The sequence below is a fragment of the Thunnus maccoyii genome, chromosome 12, assembly GCF_910596095.1.
Source record: "Thunnus maccoyii chromosome 12, fThuMac1.1, whole genome shotgun sequence".
In the NCBI taxonomy this organism is placed as follows: Eukaryota; Metazoa; Chordata; class Actinopteri; order Scombriformes; family Scombridae; genus Thunnus; species Thunnus maccoyii.
Window position 1 is genome coordinate 202,367 of NC_056544.1, and position 27,243 is coordinate 229,609.

At 39.3% G+C, this 27,243-nt stretch overlaps 1 protein-coding gene and 1 long non-coding RNA gene across 5 annotated transcripts in view; one reads left to right on the top strand and one right to left on the bottom strand.

The window, feature by feature from the left end:
- Positions 1-545: 545 nt before the first annotated feature.
- On the bottom strand, positions 546-6,907 carry LOC121908704. 3 transcript variants are annotated; one of them, XR_006099300.1, is made up of 4 exons: positions 6,860-6,907; positions 6,368-6,474; positions 1,218-1,320; positions 546-1,113 (listed from the first exon to the last, which is right to left on the bottom strand). It is a non-coding gene; the product is annotated as an uncharacterized LOC121908704 (long non-coding RNA). The 3 variants fall into 3 exon arrangements; XR_006099301.1 differs by lacking the exon at positions 6,860-6,907 and adding an exon at positions 6,595-6,713; XR_006099302.1 differs by lacking the exon at positions 6,860-6,907 and adding an exon at positions 6,501-6,582 and having other exon boundaries at positions 6,368-6,423.
- A 14,191-nt stretch (positions 6,908-21,098) lies between these two features.
- LOC121908571 (epidermal retinol dehydrogenase 2-like) overlaps positions 21,099-27,243 on the top strand; it is a 40,869-nt gene continuing 34,724 nt past the window's right edge. For both annotated transcript variants that reach the window (XM_042428699.1, XM_042428698.1), the window contains exons 1-2: positions 21,099-21,270; positions 22,943-23,283. In XM_042428699.1, the coding sequence (XP_042284633.1) occupies positions 22,963-23,283 (321 nt within the window). In that variant the 5' untranslated portion in view covers positions 21,099-21,270; positions 22,943-22,962. The remainder of the gene's footprint in view (positions 21,271-22,942; positions 23,284-27,243) is intronic.

Genomic DNA, 27,243 nt, shown 5'->3' on the forward strand with positions numbered 1-27,243 from the left:
CAGTAACCTCTGTAAAAGTGAAATGTATGTGAGGACACTGTCATAATCTCACTGTCATAAACACCATCACTGTCCCAACACCAACACCCACAGTCTTGGGCACCTACTTGGCTCAGCAGGGGGCACTGACTCCTGCTTCCCTCGGTGAACTTTGTTGAACCTGAACACTAGATGTGACAGTTGAACACCTCTTTTCAAAATTATTGGCATTAATATGCTGCTATAACAGCCTACATTATAGACAAGGTTTTGAGACCTGGCTGCAAGGATAAGCTCCCATTCAGCCACAAGAGCATCATGCCCCTGTCCACACATTTTGTGGCAAGTGTTTGCAATCACATTAGCCAGATCAACTGTCTTTTCTGCTTGCTGCCAAAAAAACTTCACAAAACTTCACAAAAAATCTTCACATCTTCAGTTTGACACAACAAAACAAAAAAAACCCCTCAGACTCCAGATCATAATGTTGCGAAGAGGGTGGAGCTGTTTCAGGAGCCCCTGGTTCTGGAAGTAAAGGTCCCAAATAATTTTTCCCATTGGCAATTCTTTAATTTTCATTTTATTTATTTGAATCCTCGGAAAATACATTGAGGGAGAACTCTCTTTTGCAATGGTCCCGACATACAGACATACAATGACAGCAGATACAACAACAACTAAAATCACCAAAGAAAACTAGATGGTAGCAATAACAGAAGAATACATCAATATATCAATTAAATAAAAGGTAAAATTAACAATGTTAAAGGTAAAAGTGCAGGAATTGACAATGAGACAAATAAATAAAAATAACAAAAAAGATTAAAAGCAATAGCAATTACAATCAATAAAATTAGCAACTAAATCTTGGTATTGTCTCAGCGGTATTAATGAGGTCATCTTAAAGTTTTTTTGAAGCATTGTCACACACATGCAGATAGTAGACAAGGAGGTATGGTGAATTGAGTCTTTTATTGCTGAGACAGGCAGGGTTGGTGAGATGGTGGCTAGCTGGTGTTTGGGCTGAGGTGAGGGGGAGGATTCCGAGAGGAGGCTTGACAGAGGGAATCCTAAGGATGTGAGCTGATTGGTGGGCTTAGTGGGCAAGTCAGGCGGGCAAGAAGGCAGGTAATCCTGGAGACAGGGAGAACAGATGTAATGCAAGCTGGAAGGCAGGCTAACATACAGGCAAGGCAGGCAGGAATGTTGACTGTCTTCAAAGCTAGAAGCATGCATACCAATAAACTGTGAGTGGCACAATGATCCGGCGAGGAATAGCTCTCAGTGCAGTGTTCCTGTAGGGAAGTGGTGATGGCTTGATGACAGGCAGGTGTGATGTTTCTCGATGGTGGGCAATCGTGCAGAGAGAGAGAGACAGAGGACAAGGAGAGCAGAGAAATGAACAGTCAGAAAAAAAACACACCAAGCACACATCATTCATAATAAGGAGGCAGAAAATAACAAAAACACATTTACAAGGAGGAGGAGGAGTTGTGACAAGCAAAGTCCAGGTATGTGGGGTGCAGTAACAGAGAGCAGATCTTAACAACTGTATTAATTTTTGGCACCTGAAGTGTTAACCATGTCTTTGAACGAGTACAATGGCTACAAACATTCCAAGATAACAGGGCTGAGAGATGAGGGTACATTTTTGTAAAAACAGATTTATAAATAATTAAGAACAAATGCTGATCCATCCTGGTTGACAGAGCAGGTAAGCCAGTTTTTTGGTAGACAACTGTGTGTCCCATAACTATCTCCAGTAATGAATTTTAATGTGGAGTGATATACTACATCTAAAGGTTTGAGAGTGGAACTGGCCTCCTGCCCATAAATAATATCCCTGCAATCCAACACAGAGAGGAAAACTGCTTCAACAGTTCTTTTTCTTGTAAATAAAGGAAAGCAAGATTTATTTCTAAAAAGAAAGCCTAATTTCAATCTCAGCATTGAATTTGAACATGTCAATATGGACTTTAAAAGTAAGTTTTTCCATCAACCCAAATACCTAGATATTTATTGTAGTGTATTCTCTCTGGAAAACAACATCCATTTGGTCTTTGCACAGTTTAGGACCAGTTTCAAATTATGAAGGTGTTTTTGAATGAGGTTAAATGATAGCTGTAGATTTAGAGTACTGGCATGAATGGAATCCACACAGGAATAAACAACAGTGTCATCTGCATAAAAATGGAAGTTGCAATTGTACAATGAAGAGGTAATATCATTTACATAATGGGTGACTAAGACTGGCCCAAAGACAGAACCTTGAGTAAGTGTCATTGCAATGGGGAGAAAAGAGGACTGGACATTACCTATTTTGATACACTGCAACCTATCAGAAAGATGATTCTGAAACCACAGGCAGTTAGCATTGTCAAAACCCAAACAAGGAGGTCGGTGTAAGAGCAGAGAGTGGTCAACTGTGTCAAAAGCTTTATATAAATCAACAAAAAGAGCATCACCGTGTTTTTTGTTATCTAATGCTGAGACTATATTGTTAAAACTAGGGAATTAGCAGAAACAGTGTTATGCTTAGGCCTGAAGCCAGACTGAAATGGAGTTAGCATGGAATGTGTGGATCAAAATTATTTCAATTGTTAATTAACAAGTGATTCAAGTATTTTTGCAAGACAATATAGTTTTGAGATTGGACGATAAATATTTAAGTCAGACTTGCTACCACCTTTATGGAGAGGATGAACATAGGCAGTCTTCCAAACTGTAGGAATGATGCCAGAGGTAATGCTATTATTGAATATATGAGTTATATATTCACAAATTAGCTGTGCTGAGAATTTCAGAGCATTCTGAAGTTCAGAGTTTACTTCAGCATTGAGGAAGGATGACCTGTGTTCTTCCATACAACCGCTGGGACAACACCAAAACTGTCAAATAAATGACAATGCAGCAAAAAGATTATTAAAAGCAGTGCAAATTTAGCAGGTAAAGGAGTGCTAGTATTGTTAGAGGTTGATTTGACTATTTTCCAGAATTTACTGGGTTATGAGAGGAATTAGTGAAGGAGTACAGATAATAGTCAGTTTTGGCTTTTCTGACAGCAGTGCACTTATTCCTCAACTTTCTAAAGGCAAGCCAATTTAGCAGCTAAAGAGACAGATATTTTTCCCAGGGGTTGGTTGAGACCAAAACAGAAATAAAATGAGAGTAAATACTGGACTCACATTCATCAGGTGGACAGAAAACACATCTCCAAATGAATGCTAATGCTGCTCAACTGCTGGACGTAAATGGTAAATGGACTGTACTTGTATGGCGCCTTTCTAGTCTTCCGACCACTCAAAGCACTTTTACACTACGAATCACATTCACCCATTCACACGCTGAATGGGTACAGGGGCTACCATGCAAGGTCCCAACCTGCCCATCAGAGGAAGCTAACCATTCACACACATTCATACACTGATGGCACAGCCATCAGGAGCAATTTGGGGTTAAGTGTCTTGCCCAAGGACACATCGGCATGTGGACTGGAGGAGCCGGGAATCGAACGGCCGATCTTCTGATTAGTGGACAACCCGGTCTACCTCCTGACCCACAGCCGCCCAGCCGACGTGTAGACAACTGTTTGCTAACAAGTTCATCATAACAACTTCAGAAGATTATGTCAGATGTGGTGATTTCAGGTTGTTATACTGTCACTGCATGGCAAAAAAAAATATTAATGCAACTTTCAGTATCCAAAACAAGCAAACATAGAAGAGTAGGAGGGACCGAAATGGAATGCGTTTCTGACTTTGAAATACTACAGGGATAATGCCTCTAAAAGAAAATGTAAAGAGGGCATTGTCAATAGTTGAGGGCAAAAAGGTTTATATCAAGTCAAATATACTTTGTAAAATGTTAACAGCCCAGGAAATATGCTTGCAGTAGTCTGACCTCATATGGTGTGAAATTAGCTGCTCTGCAAAAATTATAATACAAACTAGGGATGTGCAGAGAGCCCAGTGTTTGTATTTGTATCTATATTTGTTGAGGCAGCAAAATTGTTTACATTTGTATTTGTATTTGAATAAAATTGGAAATAGGCATATAAATACAGTTTTTGATTTTTATTATGCTTTTAATTTTAGTATATTAAAGTGTTAAATCTATCTTATGAAGGAGGTCCCCACACCAGGTCTCAAACTCAAGTCTCTCAGATCATAGACAACTGCGCTGACTACTAAGCTAAAACCAAGTACATTGCCAACATGCAGACAGACCTCTACTTATTTATACACCCATAACACAGAGACAGCACAGTGTGTAACATGTGGAGAGGAACTGAAAAGGTGATTCTTGCTGTACAATTATCATTTACTGCCTATTTTTTACAACCTAACTTTGTGGAAAGGAAAAGGGGAACAATCGGTTATGGAGAGTCCCTTGGGAGCACTTCACGTGTGTCAGTAGCTCAGCTTTATATCTGGAGAACACCCCCAACTCTGGGAGTTGTGGGGGGCATTTTGCTGGCATGGTTTGGGTCCACTTGTCCCCTTAGAGGGAAGGGTCACTGCAAATCAATATAAAGTTGTTCTGAGTCATCACTTTTATCCTATGATGAAACATTTCTGTCCTGATGGGAGTGGTCTCTTCCAGGGTGACAATGCCCCAATTCACAGGGCACGAGGGGTCACTTTGATGAGTATGAAAACGATGTGAATCATATGCTGTGGCCTTCTCAGTCACCAGATCTCAACCCAATTGAACGACTATGAGAGATTTTGGACCGACGTGTTAGACAGCACTCCCCACCACCATCATCAAAAAACCAAATGAGGGAATATCTTTTAGAAGAATGGTGTTCCTCAGCCTTGGCATTGATTCTACAAGTCTCTGAAATTCTTCTGGAGACCAGTTTGCCTTGGGAGACCCTACCAGGGGTTATTGCCCCCAACAACACAGCTCCCAGGGTCACAGGGATACTCAAACCCCTCCACCTCAATAAAGTTACGATTCTCGGAGGAGTACAAAACAAACCTGTGCATTATTTCAGAGTGTCTGCATTTACCCTAATTGTATGTTTGTGTATTACCAGTTGGTGTGTGGACAGCCATCAAAGATCTGTATTTGTAGAATGCATTTGATGCTTTCTACAAAATCTTAACAATCGCTCCACAACATAACCGTCCCTTTCTCCAGACTTTTCCACTTTTTTCTCTAGTAATTTATGAGGATTGCACAAGTTTTACTTGCTGGTTTCTGTTATGGCAATTTGGACTTAAGAGTCTAATATTGTAGACAAACTTAGTACTTTTTTTAAATGAATTATTTTAGTCCAATATCTTTAAACTGTTCTTTGTCCTTCACGATGATTTAATTTGTTGAGTTTAATCACATTTTTTTAATCTTGTTGCCACACTATTGTAAGAAACAATTCCTCCCTTGTAGTGCCTGGAAAAAGGCAACAATGTCCCCAGCACTAGTGTAGAATTTCTGAGTATAACAATATTTTGATACAAGTATCCCAGCCTGATAGCAAATTATACCAAATCAGAAATATTTATTCATCAAGTCATTTCAACTTTATTCAAATGAGAGATACTCTTTCATTGGACCCTCTCAGTTTCCCTATGCATATCATCCCTCACAGCCACTCCATCTCTCAGTTATTTTATTGTCTGAGTCAGTCGCTGATATAAATTAGATGAAAGATATCAGTCTGATCAGTTTGGGGAATACAGATCAGACTTTCTAACACCAACTGCATAATAAAGAGAGAGCGTTTTATGCCAAATTTCCTGGAGGTTATTATGACATCACCCCCTCACTAGACACAGCTTTGCAGTGTACAAGGTAACCTCATAAATGATCACACAAGCTTTAAACAAGTCGAGGTTAAAGCAACTACTCTTTGGTTCAAACGAATCAGAAGGGAACATGCAGCATCTCAACCCCAGCTGCTCTGAATTTCCCTGATTTCTCTCCAACGGCATCTCATGGCTCCTCAGTACTTAAAGCTGCATCTCCTGCCATCCACTGAGCACATGTCATTGGTTTTAACCCTTCCCTTGTTTCCCCTTACTTACTTACTTACTACATCCCCTTCATCTCAAACAGTTGTCAGTTAGGCTCTCTACACATGATCAGCTTTATGAGCTGTGCTCATGGCATGGTGGGATGCAGAGGTTAAGTGTAGCAGGGGTCAATGTGAAACTGTCAGTTTTTTAACATGCATATTACACACAGCAGATACACTCTATTGTAATCTATGCAGCTGTCTGCAGCAGCTACATGCAGCTGCGTCTTACAGGCGTACCGGTGACCTGAATTGTTAATTTACGCTTCAAGTCTATTTTCCTCCATTTTACAAGCATCACTACAGTCATGTGTATTGGGCTCTAAGCACTTTCAACACGCAGGCAACCAACGCTCAACACTGTACCTGACGGAGCACTCGCTGCTGCTCTGCTGACATGCTGCTCGTTCTATGTGTGCTGTCTAGACACAGGGTTAAAGATGTTAAAGAAGCAGGTCAGCAGGCTGGACTATCTGCAAAAAGACATGATATTTATTACCAAAAGTACAAATGAAACAGGCAAAAATGAAACCCAGAAAACTCAACCATCAAACAAATAAAAATCTGCAGCCCCACAGCAAACTGCCACCTACTCTCTTCCTTACTCCACTCAGTTGACCAGTGATTGGCCTTTTACCCTCTCAGCCTCACCTAAGTGGAACGTACCATCTACTCAGGTTACCACAGGGTGAGCTACACTAATAAAAAAGCTTTCAAAGCATATCGAGCAACATTGATGTAGAATTTCTCAGTTACTGTTGATAATCACAATATCCTATGGTCACACACATACACAGCCATTAGTGCACCAAATTATGCAGAATGTAATTTACTAAAGAGTAGTTTTATCCTTCCTACCTCAACTAGACAGAGCTGTGACTCACTGCTTAGTGCAGCTAATGATGCACACCTGCTGTCACTATCATTGATTAACCAGACATCTGCCCTACCTACAGGGCAAAAAAAAAACATCAGGCCTGAAGCCCTTCAAAAAAATATAACATTGTGAAAAAAATAAACTACTCAACTGGAATTCCATTATTTGTCTTGACCTAAATCAACAGAAATGTTGGACTGAAATTAGTGATCTAATAACCAAAACACTAGTAATGTTGGGGACCAGGGCCCAACGAAAAGGGAGAGGAGCAACCTTTTGACAGTGGGTTATAATACCATTTGACTTGACAGTGTGGGCCAGATAACAGGGGGGCACCAGTAAATTTGAAAGACAAAACAACAAGCCTAGCAAAGACCATTTGTATGATTACATATTTCAGTGAACTCAAAAGAAGGCATTTCTCATTCATCACAGTGTGCTTCCAGGTTAACTCACTGACATCTGTCATTTCATTGGCTGCTCACTGAAAGATCACCACAAACAAGGTCAAAGTTGAAACAGGTTGAACTTTGAACACAGAAATCCAAGTGGTGCACAGCACCCATGGTAGTGTTTCTGGGAGGTTGGACATCTTTGCTCCCTTCATGGCTCACATCGACACATTGTGATTCTGCTGTTTATCATGTGACATTTGTATATTACTACATAAAATTAATTTCTGCCTGGATTATGTTCAGACAAGACAATTTTCTTTAATGAATAAGGAGGTTAGCATAGATGATGGGTGTACAAAGCACAGGACTCATTAGTGTGTGTCTGTGTGTGTGTGTGTGTGTGTGTGTGTGTGTGTGTGTGTGTGTGTGCGTGTGTTGGAAGAGAGTCATAGTGAATTGCTATGCATTTGAAAACACTTGTTAAAATATACTATGAAGTAGCCAAAATATTCAAAAGAATTTCTGTTTTTCAGTCATGACACTCTTGAAAACAAAACCAACATGTTATTTTGAAAGGTTTGAGTTATGGTTTGTGTAGAAGTTCTAAAGTTAATATTTGTGAGCAAAAACAGAATATAGCTCTGTGATTATTTTGTTACAGCACCAAATATCAGATAAACTGAGATCTTTCAATTATAGATCATAATTATCCCTCTCTCATCCCTCCCTTCTCTTCATCCATCTCTCTACCTTCATTCTTTCCCTCTCCTCCATTTCTCTCTCAAACTGTTCATTTAGCTTTCAGCAGTGAAATGGGGATCATTCTGTCCTGTTTGGATGGAACATAACAGCATTTTACTTCAATTAGACTGCATAAAAACACAATCAACCCTCCAGATAGAACGCAGCAGGCCTCTGATCACTACTGTAGGTGTGTGTCACATGGCAGTGTTGGGTTTGATTAGGTTAGTTTTGTGATTATTATTTAGTGATCTTTACTGTGATCTTTGCATTTTTGTGTTTGTCCATTTGATTCCCCTTTTCTATCCATCTGACTTTTCCCTAATTTAGCTTTGCCTGGGCTCTGTTCTTTGAGTTAGCCTGTGGACTGTTTCAAAAAAGCGAGCACCTCTAACACAGAAATTGCAAATGGTGGCAATATCGCATTTCACAGATTGTGTCTCACAAATACAGATACATTTGCCTACAGGGCTCTTGCATGCTCATGCATGGGTCGCCAAGTATGCGGTTTGTTTAGATTAATGAAACACACCAGAATGAGTAACAGAAATTGTTGTCATGTTGCAATTTGCAGCGAGAATGTTGAAAATTGGGTGGAGAGGTGAATAATCTCTGTGGTTTTACATGAGTTTGCAGGTTTTAAATGAAGCCTCAGTCATGTAAGCTATGTGCTTTCAACAGAGCTGGGTGGCCATCTGCTTTGACCAGTTGGGTTGAGAGAGAGAGAAGAGGGTGGGGGTGGGAGGGGGGCGGTGACAACAGAGAAGCAGAACAGCAACAACAATAACAACAACAATAGATACATGACTAGAAGCAACAAACAGCAACAATAGCAAGAACAGCTGGTGAAGGACAGAAGGACATCAACACGTCAGCATGGTTTATGGGGTTTCCTGCGGATGAAAAAGCACAAAGAACTCCGGGGAAGAAGTCAAGTTAGTAACATGCATTAATGGTAAAAGAATACATACAGATGGAGAAGAGGAGAGAGGAGCTCAGTGCATCATGGGAAGTCCCCCGGCAGCCTAGGCCTATAGCAGCATAACTAAGGGCTGATCCAAGACGAGCTTGTTCGGCCCTAACTATAAGCTTTATCAAAAAGGAAAGTTTTAAGCCTACTCTTAAACATAGAGAGGGTGTCTGCACCCCGGACCGAATCTGGAAGATGGTTCCACAAGAGAGGAGCCTGATAGTTGAAGGCTCTGCCTCCCATTCTACTTTTGGCAACTGTAGGAACCACCAGTAAGCCTGCATTCTGGGAGCTCAGTGTTCTAGTGGGGTAATAGGGTGAGCTCTTTAAGATATAATGGTGCCTGACCATTAAGGGCTTTTTATGTGAGGAGAGGGATTTTAAATTCTATTCTTGATTTTACTGTAAGCCAATGCAGCAAAGCTAAGATGGGGGAAATATGATCTCTTTTTCTAGTTTTAGTCAGCACACATGCAGCTGCATTCTGGACCAGCTGAAGAGTCTTAGAGACTTGTTAGGGCAGCCTGATAATACTGAGTTGCAATAATCCAGCCTAGAAGTAACAAATGCATGGACTATTTTTTCTGCATCTTGTTGAAACAGGATGTGCCTGATTTTTGCGATACTATGTAAGTTAAAAAAAGGCAGTCCTTGAAATTTGTTTTATGTGAATGGTAAATGGACTGTTCTTGTATAGCGCCTTTCTAGTCTTCCGACCACTCAAAGCGCTTTTTACACTACGAATCACATTCACCCATTCACACACATTCATACGCTGAATGGGTACAGGGGCTACCATGCAAGGTCCCAACCTGCCCATCAGAGAAAGCTAACCATTCACACACATTCATACACTGATGGCACAGCCATCAGGAGCAATTTTGGGGTTAAGTGTCTTGCCCAAGGACACATCGGCATGTGGACTGGAGGAGTCGGGAATCGAACCTCCGATCTTCCGATTAGTGGACGACCCGCTCTACCTCCTGAGCCACAGCCGCCCATAATATGGGAGTTGAAGGACATATCCTGATCAAAAAGAAGTCCCAGATTCCTTACGGTGGTGCTGGAGGCTAGGGTAATGCCATCTAGATTAGCTAAATCATTAGATAATGTGTTTCTAAGTTGTTTAGGGCCAAACACAATAACTTCAGTTTTGTCTAAGTTTAGTAGCAGAAAATTGCAGGTCATCCAGGTCTTTCCGTCCTTAAGGCATGCTTGGTGTCTAGTTAACTGATTGGGTTCATCTGGCTTCATTGATAAACATATTTGGGTATCATCTGCATAGCAATGAAAATTTATCGAGTGTTTCCGAATAATCTTACCTAAAGGAAGCATATGCAAGGTGAATAGTATTGGTCCAAGAACAGAACCTTGTGGAACTCCGTGTCTAACTTTTGCTTTCATGGAGGATTCATCATTAACATGTACAAACTGAAAGCAATCTGATAAATAGGACTTAAACCAGCTTAATGCAGTTCCTTTAGTGCCAATTAAATGTTCCAGTCTCTGTAATAGGAGTTGATGATCAATAGTGTCAAAGTCCTTTGTCTGATGCAGTCAGGAGGTCATTTGTGACCTTCACTAGTGCTGTCTCTGTGCTATGATGCACTCTAAATCTTGACTGAAAATCTTCAAATAAACTATTGTAATCTAGAAAGGCACACAACTGATTGGCGACTGCTTTCTCAAGGATCTTAGAGAGAAAGGGAAGGTTAGATATGGGTCTATAGTTGGCTAAGACGCCTGAATCGAGAGTAGGCTTCTTAAGAAGAGGTTTAATTACAGCTGTTTAAAAGGACTGTGGTACATAGCCTATTACTAAAGACAGATTGATCATATTTAGTAAGGAAGTGCTAATTAAGGGTAAGACTTCCTTAAGCAGCCAAGTTGGGATGGGGTCTAAGAAACAGATTGAAGGTTTGGATGAAGAAATCATTGGATTAGTTCAGGAATGTCAGTTTGAGAGAAACAGTCCAAATATATGTCAGGTTTCACAGCTGCTCCTAAGGTTTCAGAGCTGCTTCTAATGTGTTGTAATGTACAAGCTGTTCATCAAACAAATGAAGCTCTTTCTTCTCCTGTATTATCTTCACAGTTTAGTACTGCATCTGTAATGACTTTTAAGATTCAAGTGTGTTATGCAAGTGGCAGCTAATGTAGCCTGACACAAACAAGGACTAACCTCACCTTCAGAATTTAGCAAGTGGAAATATTCACTCATGTTCAAACTATCTGTGGATGTCACAGATAATGGAAAAGTGACAAGAGTAAAAGGAACAGTACTAATAGCAGGATTACAGAACACAGATGATTGAGCCACTGTGGGGGGCCACAGCATGTGTACAACAAAATACATTTTGCTGCTGGCCCTGTCCACAACAGTACATTGCTTAGCATAAATGCCGGTACTCTTGTCTGCTTCTCCAAACTGGGAGCGTGCTGACCCAACTCTACTACAGGTAATACGCTGACTATGGATAAGTATCTCATACAACCCCACTTCAAAAACTACGAACTATCCCTTTAAGTATATAGTTTTTTCTGAATATAATTAGGGCCTGAGCCCAAAGGGCGAAGACACTATTGTATTTTGTATGTTTGTTTCTTTCTTATTATTCTTTCTTTATTAATACGCCACTTCAGCCCTAAATTTGACCCCCTAAACATGCTCAAAAACTCACCAAATTTGGCACGCACATCAGGTCTGGTGAAAAATATGATAAAATGTAAAAATTAACCCCCAAAGTGCCAAAATGTGCTCGAGAGCACCACCTATGTATCTAAAATGGCCGCCACGGCCCGTAGGAATGTCGCAGAGAGATCGAACCAAAACTCAATTATTCGTCTCATCAAGACCTACAAATCATATGCTGACACCCCTGACCTAAATCCAACAGGAAGTCTGCAGTGTGCTCATCAAAGTACGACTTTGTGCCAATTTTGGACCTTGAATAAACGCTATCTCCTCCCAGGGTGTTAATGGTATCGGCTTCAAACTTTAATATGACTTATCACACTGTGCTGAACAAAAGTATTAAAAACTTTGTAATAACTCGAATGGTTTAGATCTAGTAAGCCATCTAAACTATAAGTCCGACCACTTTCAAACCTGTATCAATGGATTCACAACGAAAATTCCTACAAAAAATGTGATTTTAATGTAAGATTTGGCCAAAGTCATGGGATTTATGAGGATATTTCACAAGAAGAGTACTCTGAAATCCTTCTCTCCAGCTGAGAGGGAGAGAGAGTGAATGGGGGGGTAAAGTCAGACCTGTCAGCCCAGGTCTGAAAACACAAGGAGTACATGTGCTCCTAAATGAAAAAAATTAGGAGCACACTGAAAAATGTTCAAGTAACAGTTTCTTAAAGAAAACAATTAATTACATACATATTTACAATTTATCACTTACATATTTAAACTCTGTGAGTGTGTGTGTGTGTGTGTGTAAATCACAATTTCTGTTGTTTTTTAGAGGTGCTCGATTATGGCAAAAATCATAATCACGATTATCTTGTTCAATATTGGATCATGATTATTTAACACCATCACTTTTTGAGATCATTGTCATTTTTGCCAGTTGCCAATGTTGATATATGCACATATTTTTTCCCACTTGGCTGAGGAGACTATTACACATGTAATCATATATTGTACTAATGATCAAGAAAGACTGTAGGCTATATGAGGGAAGAACTCAGGAAGATTGGAGTTCCGGAGCACAGCATTAAAACTTTAATGGACCTGCCATGAGGGTGGAGCAGCAGGTTTTTTTTTTAGTTTATTAGACAGACAGGATTAATGTGTAGGATTTAATCAATGGTTTGTAGTCCAAAGCAGAGGGTGGCAGTAATGCACCTAATATGCTGGTTGCTGTTGGGCCTCACACCACGAGGTCACACAGAGAAGGCCTACATGTAACCTGTGAGGCTTGACCACGAGGTGCTTTTTCTTTTGTTTCCCCCGAGACAAAAGAATAGTGCCAAAATGCTGCTTACAGACAATGGGAGTCCATTGCAAACTCCATTTCCAAGGATGCTTTGCGATTTTCACACCTCTGCAGGGAACAGTCAACATACAGTCCCTCATTGACGGAGACGCTCCTGCACAGCGGAGCGTCCTGATGACACAGCCATGACATCACCACCCCTTTAAAAACTGAGCATGCCCTGAAACACACGCCTTTCCCATGTCACAGAGCTAGGTCAACTTCTGTACTTCTGTGAGTTAGTTTGACTAAAGGGGGTACTCCACGCATATGTTTTCCCCTCATCAAAGACTCCCCTCGCCGGACGAGACTTCGCCCGTGTTCACCCGAACACATTCCTGGATCCAAGGGAGACCGCTGCTGCAACCAGCGTTCTCAAATTCCCTCAAGAAGGAAGAAACAACGTTTCTTCAGGAAAACATGGAACTTCTCTGCCCTGCTCGTATTCACCGAGTCGACTCTGCTGTTCTCTCTGCGACGCCACTGAGAGCCAGCTGCTGTGATTTTCGAGAACGGCCACTGTCTGCATCCGAGCTGTGAACAGCCGGACAGAAAGACGGACTACACACACACCCTGCTCGCTTTCTGAAGCGACCAAGTAAGAGGCATAAGTCTGTTACACGTCTTTGTCCAGCAAGTACTCATAACAATGTACATTTAAACGTATGCCACATAGAAGTGCAATCAAACTGGCTAAATAGCACCCTCTACGAAATTGCAGCAAAGCAGCCCCAGCAGCAGGTAAGATAGTAGACAAAGGAAGTGATGTTTATCTCCTTCTTGCACTGTCTGAAAACAGCCCAGGTCTGAAGACATCTACATGCCCGTGACAGAAACCCTTCGACTGCGCCGTGGCCCGATGTGCGCAAAGGCGCGAGGGCCCGTTCAACACTGCTTGCAGCTTTAATTTATTCTATATTTTATGTCTTCTTATCTCAGTGTCTCTTGCACTGCAGTAATGTGAATTTCCAAACAGGTAATGCAGTTTTGAGAAAAACATTTTATGCAGTTTCACTCACAATATTATACTGCAGCATCTGGCATCTCATGTGTACTGTAATACTGTATCTTTAATTTCTGCACACACAAACACAAACACACACACACACACACACACACGGAGAAGTATTGGCTTCCTTTGTTTCAACATGTTTCATAATTTGAAACTGTCAGTCCTGGCCTAGTGTTAGTCTTGTAAAATGTGATCACTTATCATTTTTATGACTTTGTGGGTGACATTTTGAATCACACTCACTCCAAAATCATTTCACATAACAAAGCACAGCAGGGAGCCAACAGATGAGGGTTATTTTCTGCAGAGACCTGAATTCATTTTGAGCCATTTGATGAAAATAATGCTTAATGCTGTACTAATATAAAATGTTGCTTATTCTGCCTCTCTCTCTCTCTCTCTCACACACACACACACAGTGTGAGGCGTAATTCTAAAATATAGTGTCATCTGATTTTTAAAGTAATGAATGGTGCAACATGTTTATGGTGGACAGATTGTTCAAACAGCAGAAAAACATTTCTGAATATAAAAACCATTGAAAAAACAAAAAATAAAAACAATGAAAGATCTACACATATACACATCGCATATGTAATTCTGCTTTCATAACTCTTATAGGAGATGACAAAATCAGAAAATCTTTCACATAGATTTTAACAATGGTGGTATACTGTATGTAATTACCCAAATTAACTGCACTCACCACCATAGTTCAAAGTCTTTCTTTGCAAACAGTGACACTTGTGTTTCTGATGAAAAGAAACAATGATCTGATCTATTAACAAGTATTGTGTGTGTATCAAAGCCTGGTATATCTTATTCCTCTGTGTCACAGAGCTCCGTTGTTGTCCAAAAACTATTGAAAACGCACCAATGAGCCTCACTGCTGAACTGGATGACATGTTCCTTCATTACTATGAACACACACACTGTAGTTTATTTTGACTCAATCCCACATACACCATTCTGCTGCCAGAAATACTCACTAGAGCACCAAATGTGCATTCATCTGCTGCTGAAAATAGTCCCCAACAAAAGTACTATCTCCTCCTTTTTGAGTAATGTTTGTTCAAAACTGCAGTGCCCAGCTGTTTTAAGAAATTACTGAACCTTTTTTGAAAAAATGAAACTATATTCATGTTTTTAAACATTTACATCTTCAATAGGAACCAACAGTCTTGGAGCTGACAGCCATGGGGTAGGGACGTCAGAGAGTATTGAGATATGGACACATTATTGGTTTTGGGTCATTTCACTTGATTTCCTAATTGAAACAAAACTATGGAGTTGTGCTAGTTTTATCATTCAAAGGCCTTGTGATTTTGATCTACACTAAATGAATCCAATGGGTGTATATATCTTCATATCACATAACAAACTAAAAGAAAAACACTGATAACTCACACCTCTCTGTTTCATAAGCGTCATGTCATCTGACATCTGTTGATAAGATCTGAATGACTCTTAAAATCAAATCAATAAATCAATCAGCCATCTCCCTCCTCATAACATCTGGAGGTTGATTAATTATCATTATTAAAAATGAATATCTTGCCTTCAGGTCTAGATTAGATCGATGATATCAGCCACTTTATATTAACTGTTCAGTCAGAACATAGTTAAGGTAGTTTGATATAATGATACAGAACTGTGCATGAAGTCATTCTTCTTGTGATCCAAACTTTCTCTTAAAAATAAGAAATACTGTGTTTGGGTGGGTAGTGCAGACATAGCACCATGTGCCTGATGTCTGAGATGAGTTCTTATGTTTTGGAAAGGCTAGATGAAACTCTGTATCCAACAAGGTTTCTCTAATGTGACTCTGTGTTTGTGTATGTAAATTTGAAGAAAACAAATTATATAGAATCTTTACAGGAATCTCAATATTGTTTCACTAGATTTACATTTAAATTTCATCTTTGTTTTGAGTAATGGTTTTCTAGTTGGGCAATGTGCATGTCATATTTGTAGCTGTAAACCTATAACTGCAAAGAGGTCTTTCAGGAGATAGACAGGTAGACAGGTTCCCTCTTCTCTAATGCGCTGCTGTACACTGAGTGAAGATGAGGATAATGGACAGATACACTGCTGACAGTTTTACAAAATAGCTGCTGCCCTTCAGAAACAAAATCCTAATGAACTGATAAAAAAAAGACCCAAATGCAACAAATGTTTTTTTTCAGAAGACAATATATAAAACATGAGAAAATGATTAACAGTTATTCATTCATCATCTTGTTGAGACATTCCACTTAAAATCATAAATGTGAACCTGCTGTTGGCATTAGATGAAAAGTCAAGGGATCACCAGAGTCTATGGGGAGTCACCCCCTTGAGAACATGATGGTCTATACAAACAGCTGTTGAGATCTTTCAGTCTGAACCAAGACCACTAATCTTAGCAGGGAGACAGAGCTACTTTGTTCAAAATTCCCCTATGAATACTTCCCTACATTACTTATGAAGAGGTATCTACTTTTGTAAATCAACAAGATACAACATGTTAATTAGTGATTGCTAGGTGTGTTGGTGGGGATTTTGGTGGATGTTTTTTTTTTTTTTTTTTTTAACTCTGGCTATGCTTAGCATAAAGCCTGAAAGCAGGGGGAAACAGTTGGCTCATTCCAATCACCCCCTGACATCCAGCTCTGTAGTTAACACATAGACATGAGAGTGGTCTAGATCTTCTCATCTAACTCTCAATAGGAAAGCACATTACATGTTTGATCATCTTTATTAGATTTGTGTATGACTACAAATTTTAATTTTGGATGGAAAAAAAGTGTTTCAGGGCTTATTTCCTCAACAATCAATGCAATGAGGACAATGACTGCAGAATCTGATAAGTCTTGTTCCCACAGTGGGGTTGCCAGGTCTGAGCTGTAAGACCTGTGAGAGGGTCCATGTAAACTGAAGGTAAACATGCAAGTCAACAGGAACTGTGGAACATCAGAGAAAAACATCAAAGAAATTATTATTATTATTATTATTATTATTATTATTATTAGGGGATGGTGGTTACATTTTTGACATTTCTGTCTGTAGCTTGGAGCTCTTTCAAACCAGTGCATTCAAAATGTGATGCAAACTAGTGACATGTGTCTGCTATTAAATGGTGTAGCTGTTATCTCTGCAACACAAACAGAAAATGCATGGTTTAGTCTCAAACACAAGAAGTGAAATGTTACAATTGACCCCATAGTCTGGGTTGTAACATACCTCGGGGTGAAATGTAACAATATGAAATAAGGATTATGACAAATACTTAAGATATTGAAAACTTTTTATGTATGACTTAAATGACTTACACTTAAATGACTTTTTAACATAATTGGGATGTGTGTGCAACATTTGAACTGAAAAAAACGTGCAAATGTGCACCAGCTTCATCAATTGAACATGAGTGTGTTTCTGTGTGTATGTGTGTGTGTGTGTGTGTGTGTGTGTGTGTGTGCCAAGTACCATTGGAGTCATAGTGGTGACAAATGTATGGCACTCTTGGATGGCAGGCTTTGTGGGCCCACAGACTACAGGTCACACACCAAACCCAATCTTCTTTCCCTGCTCTTTTACATCATTTGATGCTTTCTTCAAAATGTTGAGAGGCACCCCCCTGTCACTCTTCCTCTTCCATGACCTATGCATACTGAAATTCAAAGTAAACATATAAATACAACAAAATGTTTTGCTTGGGGTAGGTTGCAACATTTTGTTACATGTTGTTACAACTAACCCAGACTCTTGTAGGCATGAACTAGCTTACCTTACAGCTAACTACTAAAACATAAGCACTAACCACTTGCATGAAAGATATCTACACAGACTCATAATTAACATGATTTAAGTTTAATGAGTTCATCTACAAAGCAGGCAATTATATCACAAAAATAAATGAAGTAAAAAACATTACTTTCTTACCTCAAAACTATTTTTTTCTTTCTAAAATTGGCTGTGTCTGCCACAGGGTGTTACTTCCTCACATGTGGAACAAGTACTAAATTGAGCATGTGGAGCAAAATGGCGGACATGACTCACGTGGGGGAATATGTCATGCAAGAGTTCCAGTCAGAGGAGGTGACAGTATCAAACAAGTTGAACACAACCAGCTACCTTAGTCTTAATTAATTAGAGGGACTATGGGACTGAAAAAAGAAAGAAATCCTATACTCATGTCAATGGGAATTCCTAAGTGATGTCATGCAGGGACGTAGGGATTCATGCCACATGCCAGCGTGTTTTTATATTTTTGGAATTATTAAAAGTTTGTGGCCTCTAATGCCTGAGTGCAGCGACTACTAACCACCTGATGTTTTCTGCATAGATCACCACATCAATGCACTTTATAGGACGAGAATTATGTCACTTGACTTTGTCTTCCTTGTCACTCTTCTACCAGACAATGCATGGCTCCCTCCACGAAACAGTTAGAATAGCGACCCCACATATGTCTACATCGTAATGACATAAAGTATAGCCTATGTTCTGTTAAATATGTCCGTTAACCTACAAGGGTTTTATGTCTTGCAACTGGGAAATGTTTCCACTTGACAGGATAATTATTGTTAGCAGCTCTTATCAGTAGGCATATTTTCAACCAAATAATTAATGACGGGTTGTGCATTTCCAGACATATTCCACAATTCTGTTAGTGCAACATTGGAAGAAAACTCTACTGGAATTTCAAGCCAACATCATGCCACCATCAACTTTTATAATAGGTAGGTAGAGTCCTCTGTGTCCTGTTGTAGGCCTCAGTGCCATATAGCTTTGATTGATTAATATTAACTAACATTTGATGGGGAACATTGACAAGTTAATGTTATACTACTGATAGTAGTATACTGATAGTATACTGATACTAATGGTTTATTGGTTTGATCTACATTACATGCAAGAAGTGCATGAAAGATACAGATGGGGAACACATTAATTATGAAAATCTGAATGGCTCATCCCTATAGTCAGTTGATCTCTATAGTAAGGCTCTGTTATGCCTTCATTCTATGATGACACATTTCTATCCTGAAGGGAGTGGTCTGTTCCAGTGTGACAATTTTTCCATCTACAGCAGTGGCGTAGATTGATGTTTCATTATGGGATACTGGGCAAGCATTCAGGTTTTGCTTTTAATTTGTCACCTGCTTGTATTTAAGTGCTGATTAATAAAAAAAAACCCTGCTTGTGATGAAATAAATGGCTTGACCAGGAAAACTGAGTTGTATTGGAACAGCATCTTGTTAATAAGCTTAAATTAAATTAAAAATGCATGTGCTTTTTGTTTCTTTCTTTTTAACACGGAGGACAAATGTGAGGGCCACACAAACCAAACCATGAAGATGCCTGTGATCCATAATCCCACAGCCAAGGAGGATCCAGCAGATGTGTCTATTGTGATAGAGGGCAACCAAGTGCTGAATGGGTGCAGAAACTGAACCAAGGCATGTATGCTGTTGATGGGATTGATCTATGCCCTGAACCTTGAGTATCCCAAGAAGCTCAAGTACACCATTTAAAAAAGGTCCACAACCTCACAAGTAAGCTAATGGAATGAACTGTTTGTACCCAAGTTCAAGCACTGGTCCATATAATTTCGGAAACTTACTGTAACTGATCTTTAAGTTTGGTGTTGAATGATGCTCACTGTGAAATGTGATCAGTCAAACTCATCTCCCTGGAGCAGTCCAAGGACTACAGAGATATTTGGAGAGTGGATACTTGAACCAAAGAGCAGCATCCCATTTACATTTTTCTACATTCAAACAATGCATTCTAATCCTGGATCACTGTTTCTCAGAGGACACAGACTTATCATTTGAGTGTGGTGTATACTCACAGTGTTTTTGGCTGGTTTAGTGCTTTTGTCTTTTAGCATTAGTAATATTGGGTGCTTGCCTTACTCTTTGTTCTGGATATGGCTTGAGTTAGGTTCAAACGGGATCTGATGTTACGACCAATTTTGGGTTTGTTTACATATTTCGGTATTACTTCCTGTTTCTTCATATTCCATCCATGTACTGTGATCAAATGTCATCGTTCATTTGCTTTAAGCAAAGGGACACTGTGTGGAGATGTGGAAAATGCTGTTTAATGTTCTGGCACAGACTGACTGGTTCATTCAACAGTCCCTTAAGATTTTGCTAAAATATGCATATGTTCCTTAAACAAATTGATGAATAGAAAATGGATGACTTCCTCTGAGGTAAAATAAGGAAGTGATCTTTTTGTTGGTAGTGATAAACTGAAGTGTCCTGCATCTTTAGCGTCTGGTGAGGAACATGCCCATTGAACCTGATGTATCTTCCGTACTGACTGTGACTAAGCAGTGTTTCATTTTCTGTTAAAAGTTTCGAAATGTACCTTATTGTCTACATTGAAGCATGTGTCTCCTCTCTCTAAATTAGACAAAGCATAAGCACTTTGTAAACTGCAAATAGACATAACGAGCTGAAATGTGGATATAATTAAGCGGGATGCCTCTGTGCTTGTGTAATTGTATTTTTTTTTTTTTTTTAATTTATTTTTATTTGAGCAATCTTAAATACCCCAGACTCACACATTTAAAGTGTTCTAGAAACACTTTGTGATCCAGAGGGTCCTTTTGTACCTCCTTATTCTTTATTTTTGATTTGGTCGATTAAAAAAAATTGACATGATCGGTATTGTTTCCTGTCAATATTTTTTCAAGTGAAGCTAACCTTTCCCGAATAAGTAATGGTTAATTAGTCAAATTGATTAATATAATAATAATTATTAAGTAGATGAACAATTGCCTACTAACCATCAAGAGTTAATATTACTCCCTTTTCATAAGTAATTAGTTTTGTAATGTATTGAGAAATGTTAAGTAGACTTTACCTAATTTCTTTTAGTGTGTCATAGCTGTTAAATTTAGGTAGTTTACGCAAAATATGTCTCTCAGAACATTTCACCTGTGCTTTTCCTGCTATGATAAGTCAAAATATCTGCTGTGAGTTTGTGATATTTCTTTTTAGGGGTTTAGTAAAACTGTGCAGTGTAGGAGCACCAAGGCAGCACACGCACTTCAAGTCCCACAACACCTCGCGTGGCAGAGGAGGCACGTGGGGCGGGGAATGGTTTATTGCCCGTCATGTGACACATCTGGCGTCTCCTAGTCCAGCAGGGGGTTTTTTGTGATTGATAGAACATTCTGCCTTTTTCTCCCGCAGGCTACAGATAGAAACCGCCCGGCGATCCTCTGCTGAAACAACAGACCGAGCAGAACCTGTTAGACACGCTGTTATCCTCCCAAACGAACACCACGGTACGTTTACCGGCTCTCGGAGCTCTCAACACACACTCTATCTTGGTTTTATCAACTTAATTGACATAACACACGTTTGTTTCGAGCAGTCCCTGTGTGTCGTAACGTTAGCCTATGTGGAGAGTAAAGGTCAGGGGTGAAGGCGACCCACTGCATCTCAGCGGGGACAAAGTGGCCGCTGTTAAACACACTCGGTAACGTTAGCCCACCTATTATCAAACTGAGTCCGTTAAATAGGCTATCTGCTTATCGGCAATGTTACAAAAAGTGTTGTTGTTTGTCTTGTTTATCGCTCAGTGATAACTGTCCGATGTGTTGGCTGAACGAGGTGGCCTTTTAAAACTGAACTTCTTAACCAGCAAGGTTAATCACACAGAACAAATAAATACATACAGTACATTTTTTAAAAAGAACCTATCATTGCAATTCACCAAATTTACACACACTGCCAGTCTTCATATTTCTAAGCATGTTGTAGAGAATGAAATTGTAGTTTTCTGACCATCCACACAGTTAGTTGGCTTCATGTGTATCACATATAGTCACTAAGCTTTAAAATCCATTTGCAGAGATGAAACTTGTTTAGTTTGTAACCCTTAAAGGATAATTTCACAATTTTCCAAATGTGTCTTAAAACAACAGTCAGGTGTCCATATGAAGAGTGAAAGAGGTTTTCCTTGCTGTAATCATCCCTCCTGTTCATACTGGATATTAAAAGATCACCTTCAAATGTGCTTTCAATGTAAGTGATGGAGGACAAAATCCTCAGTGTGTCCACACAGTCATTTTGTACAAAATGCATTTAAAAGTTGATGTGAAGCTTTTATGAGGCTGCAGCAGTCTGAGTTAGTCATATCAAGTGGATATCTGACACATTTACAGTCTTTGTGTTTCCTCGGACAGGGTTTCCCTGTTGAGCTGCGGTGGAAGTATAGTAACAAAAAGAGAGACTTTGGAACTAAGAAGACTGTAATGTTGAAAGATATCTACTTGATCTGACTCATTTGGACGCTGAAGCTTCATATCAGCTTCAGATAAACCACAAATACATTTTTGCACAGAATGAGGACTGTGGATTTTGTCCCCCATCACTTCCGTTGTAAAATGTAAACATCGGAAAATGTATTGACAACAGATTTGATAGATCATTAATTCAGTTCCAGCTTCTTCCTTGGGCTATGGGAACTAGGGATGAGCATTTCTCAATAGTTTTTGACATATGAGAGACCAAATAATAATTTTCCCACTGGAAATAGTTCAGCTCATCCGTTCAGCCAACCAGATCTTGACGCATCTTCTCTCATGATCAGTGTAGTTTGGAGATGAAGGCCTGAACTACATCCACACTTATTGAATATGTGAAATGTGCTGTGTGAAATGTTGTATTCTATATAATCAGTGTTTATTATGTCCGTGGAGGTGGTCCTTGTTGAAGGCGAGGCTGGCCACCTCCACTAAAAAATACTGAGAAACCCTAAACAAACAAAGATCGACTAAAAAGGAAAGTTATTAATAGTTGCATCCCCAAAGTCAAACAATGATTAAGAGAAGAAAAAAGCAAAGGTTAATGTTGTGTAAATATGTACACTTTTCACTTGAGTTCACCCTGCTGTCTTATGTTTTTCTCTAACGTGTCTTCTGTCTCTTTCTTCCTCCTATCCTTCGTTTCTAGACCTCTTTTTGTCAGCCAACATGAATTTCTTCCTGGAAACAATCCAAGTCATCCTGCTGTCCATCTGGTACAATGTGGAATCTTTCATCTATTTCTTTGTACCCATGAAAAAGAAGAACATAGCTGGTGAGGTGGTGCTGATCACGGGGGCAGGCAGCGGGATCGGTCGCCTCATGGCGCAGGAGTTTGCGGCTCTCAACACTGTGGTGGTGTTGTGGGATGTTAACCAGGAGGGGATGAAGGAAACGGCTAGACTGGCTAAACAGAGCGGAGCCAGCAGAGTTCATTACTATCTGTGTGACTGCAGTGATAAGAACGAGGTGTACAGAGTGGCTGACCAGGTAAAGACCGATGTACACCTGTGCATCTCATTGATGTTCAAAAGTACACAGTAGAAATGATGAAATATGTAACATTTCAATCATGTCATTTGTGTATTTTTAAATACATTTGAGCCCTTTAAGACAAACAAAGTCATATTTTGATCAAATAGTGTTGATATTTGGAGTATGACTAATGCTTTCAAAGGTTACCTGCAATATATTCTTTAGAAAAATCATTGTGACCTACAGTCAGAGACTATGCCTTTTTTTTCTTAACATCTTTAATTACAAACAGAACAGGGGGATGACAGACACATTGCTGCAAATACCTAGCAGCTTCATGGTCAAGTGATAAATCAGGGGCAGTATTAAAAAAAAATCACTCAACTTGTCATAAGACAAAAAATCAAATGTGCTTCACATTGTTTTCCAGAAGAGTACCAGTTTTTGTACTTCTCAATTACAGAGGTTGTTAATGGATTATAGATTTGCTGGTATACTGTTTTTACTATATACCAATCAATACTGCCAACCATTTCCATTACCATCATTAACTTGATTATATTCATTTTCAGAGGACACCATGAACACAGAGCAGTGCTCCTGCCTTCATTAGCTTTTTGTCTTTTGTTTTGTTTTGTTAAGTTTATCCACAAGGAAAACACTTAATGTTCAGACAGAGGTAGAGAGCAGCACAGAGAACCAGACTCCTGTGTGTCCGGCTCTGGCTACTCTGGCTATGACTTTCTAGCCTATATTTTAACATTAACCCTCAACCCACTGAAGTATGGCTAACTGACGGGTATTTAGTCGTAACGAGTGACAGCTGCATTTTACCTGACTGACAAACTTCTCTCAGGTCAGCTTCAGTTCTGCTGGTGTTTGATAGTAGTGATGTGGAGAAGGTGTGTAGAGAAGCAGTCATACTACATCGTTCTTGCACTCCAGAAATTCATTTCATCAGGAAAAATTCATTCATTTTCAAAACATAAGAGACAGACAACATGCTGCATTTAAAGTAATTTCCAGTCACCTGTCTTAAAATTTATACAACCTACCTTTGTTTACAGTGTTTAAACTGTTTTTGATATTTGTTAGGAGTCCAACAAAGCTGCAATATACAGACCACTTCAGTAAACACACTCTGAGGTGTGAAGTCATTTATCTATATTTTAGTACCAATAGTAGTATTTCAGGAAACTGATGATTATCCTGATAATACCATTTACTGTGACATTTTAACCTACTGTGATACCAATGAATCTCCATTATGGATGCATAAAGGTTTTGCACATCAATTGAAAAAAGTCTGGGCACTTAAGTAGTTCTGATTGATGAATGTGGTATGATGCACTCTTTACAGTCTGTACAACTGCTCCTGTTGCCTATGAGCATGAGATGGCAAAAATGCGACTGGTTATAAGAGTTTGATCCAGACAATGAGTGATCTAATGTCTGGGATGTCAAGGAATGCAGTTATTTATTTAATTTACCTGCCAAAAAGCTGCACCTAGTGTTGGTTCCTATGAGGGTTTCCCTAGTTGCATCTATATCTACTGCTCACAGTTCTTTCATCCTGCAGGCTGCCACATTGCTACCTAGAAACTAGCTAGCAGGCTGTATAGCTAATGTTTTATTTTTGTTTGCATTGCACTTTGTCCCTTTGGTTTGGTGCTGGGCAGGTACCCTGCACTTTGCACTTTGCTTTTTGAGGGTTGATTGATGAGATCTGTGAGACTCTACATTCAAATGTGTGTCGGAAAACTACAACAGTATGTTAAAAGATGCTGCAAATTGGCTGGAAAGTCTCTGGGATCAGCATAATTTCAATATAACACAAAGTCATTTAATTCAGTGTTTAATATAATGTAATATTGATGCTTTGACATTCTGTAACTAATAATGAGCAGTTTTAGTTAGTGAATTCCTCTCTATTTCAGCAGCAATCAGCACCTCTAAAACAGTATGAACACAAGCAGAACATTAGCTCTTTAATGCAGGTAGAGCAGTGCTGTTTAGTTCCACTGCATTAGTGTTAGTAAGGTGGATCTGATAATGTGTGCATCTGTAAAGTAATGATATGTAAAGCAGGGTATTGCCTGGGAAAGGCCATGCATGATCATCAAAGCTCAGCCCTGGACAAGTGTGTGATTATTAGCTGTGTTCTGTTACTGCCTTGAGGATAATGTATTTGATTACATTTGATACTAAAATCCTTCAAATATTATAAGTGCTACATATATAGAAAGTCAGCTCACGGTAATACATCTCTGGATTTGAACTGAGCAGTCTTTGTGTTTGTATGTGTGAACCTGACTGTGTGTATGCCTTGGAGGCAAAGGAGGGATGACTGTTGTGTAAACAAACACTTCATTGACTTCCTGTATTTCCTCTAAGAGTGACCAGGCCCTTTATGTATTTCATCTGCAGAGGGTACCAGGTTCCCTCTGTTTGATAAGTATATTTGCTTATATTTCGTACCAAGCTTCCTGCTTCTGTTTGCTCTGTTAAATGTTTGTTACTGTATTACTGGTAATCCACTTGTTTGGAACAATAATTCTAGCGCTCGAGTTCCACCTGGAATGTTTTGGCAGTGCACCGTTTAGCTGTAGCATGTGGGTAGCATGCTCATGGATCCTCACTGGCTTAGGCAAGTTAGAGTTAAAATATCCCCATATTTAAATGATATTGCATCTCCTCTGTTCCCCTCCCCTCTCTGTGACAGTCAGCTAGAGGGCTACACATGTACTCATAGAACTGGAGTTACATCCAAGTGTAACTACTATTCATGCTTTACCGGCATGCTTATTTTATAAAAGGCACCTGGAGTTTATCCACCTTTGTGTTTTCCCTGGTCTGTTTTTGTTTGCATTGACCACTCCCCCGTCCATTATCAGAGACCTGGCTTTTAATTGGCTACCATCTTTTATTTGAGGAAATACAGTAACACACAAAATGTGGGCAGGTGCTGTAACATGTCGAATCATGTGATTACAGACAACCCAGAAACACAGTCACAGGCTCAACTACATTCATCTTAAATCAGAATATTAATGATACAAAATGCAATCTTTATTCAATAAAAACAGATAGGTTATAGATTAGTGTTTTTTTGTCTTACAAAACAGCGATAATTAAACAACATAGTGAGTCATGACCTGCTGTTATATGTGCTCAGGACCCCCAGTGCTGCTGATAATGCCAAAAGTGATTATATGAGCTATACTATCATTTAAAACTGAACTAAAACTAGCTGAAAAAACTCAATGAATAAATAATAAACTCAAATGACAACAGAAAAACCACATCCCTCAGCTCACCACACTTCTCTACCTGACATGTGTACTGTTGGAGAGCCAGCTCAAGCCTGTGCTCAGCAGACAGATGCCCTCCAGCCAAACTTAACCCAAACTCCATTTCTGCTGGTGAACAATGTAAATACCTCATCAGTGTCGAGCAGACATTCGTCTGCCAACTATAATTGGTAGTAACTGACAACTGCCGTGTGTTAAATAGTTTCTGTGCCCCTGGGCTGAGAGAAATGCAAATTTTAGATCAAGCAGACAAGAAGCTATCGGTAGTCTCTATACAACTACACAACTAAACTAGACAACACTAACAACATATAAGCTGAACTGAAGTCTTTACATTAAATTGCACCTTTTTAACCAGCAAACCTATATAAAGTCATGTTTGAAGCTATAATGATTAGTTGATTGACAGAAAATTAATTGGTGACTATCTTGATTACTGATTAATTGCTTATTTTTCAGTAAAATGCCAAAGGGCTTCTCAAAACTGAGAATTTGCTGCTTTCAGTTGTCTTAACATGATAGTAAGCAATATCTTTGGGTTTTGGACTGTTAGTCATATAACACAAGACATCTGATGACATCACATTTTGCTTTGAGAAATGGTGATGGGCAGTTTTCTTGTGTTTTATAGACTAAACAATTGATTATTAAAATAATAATTTAT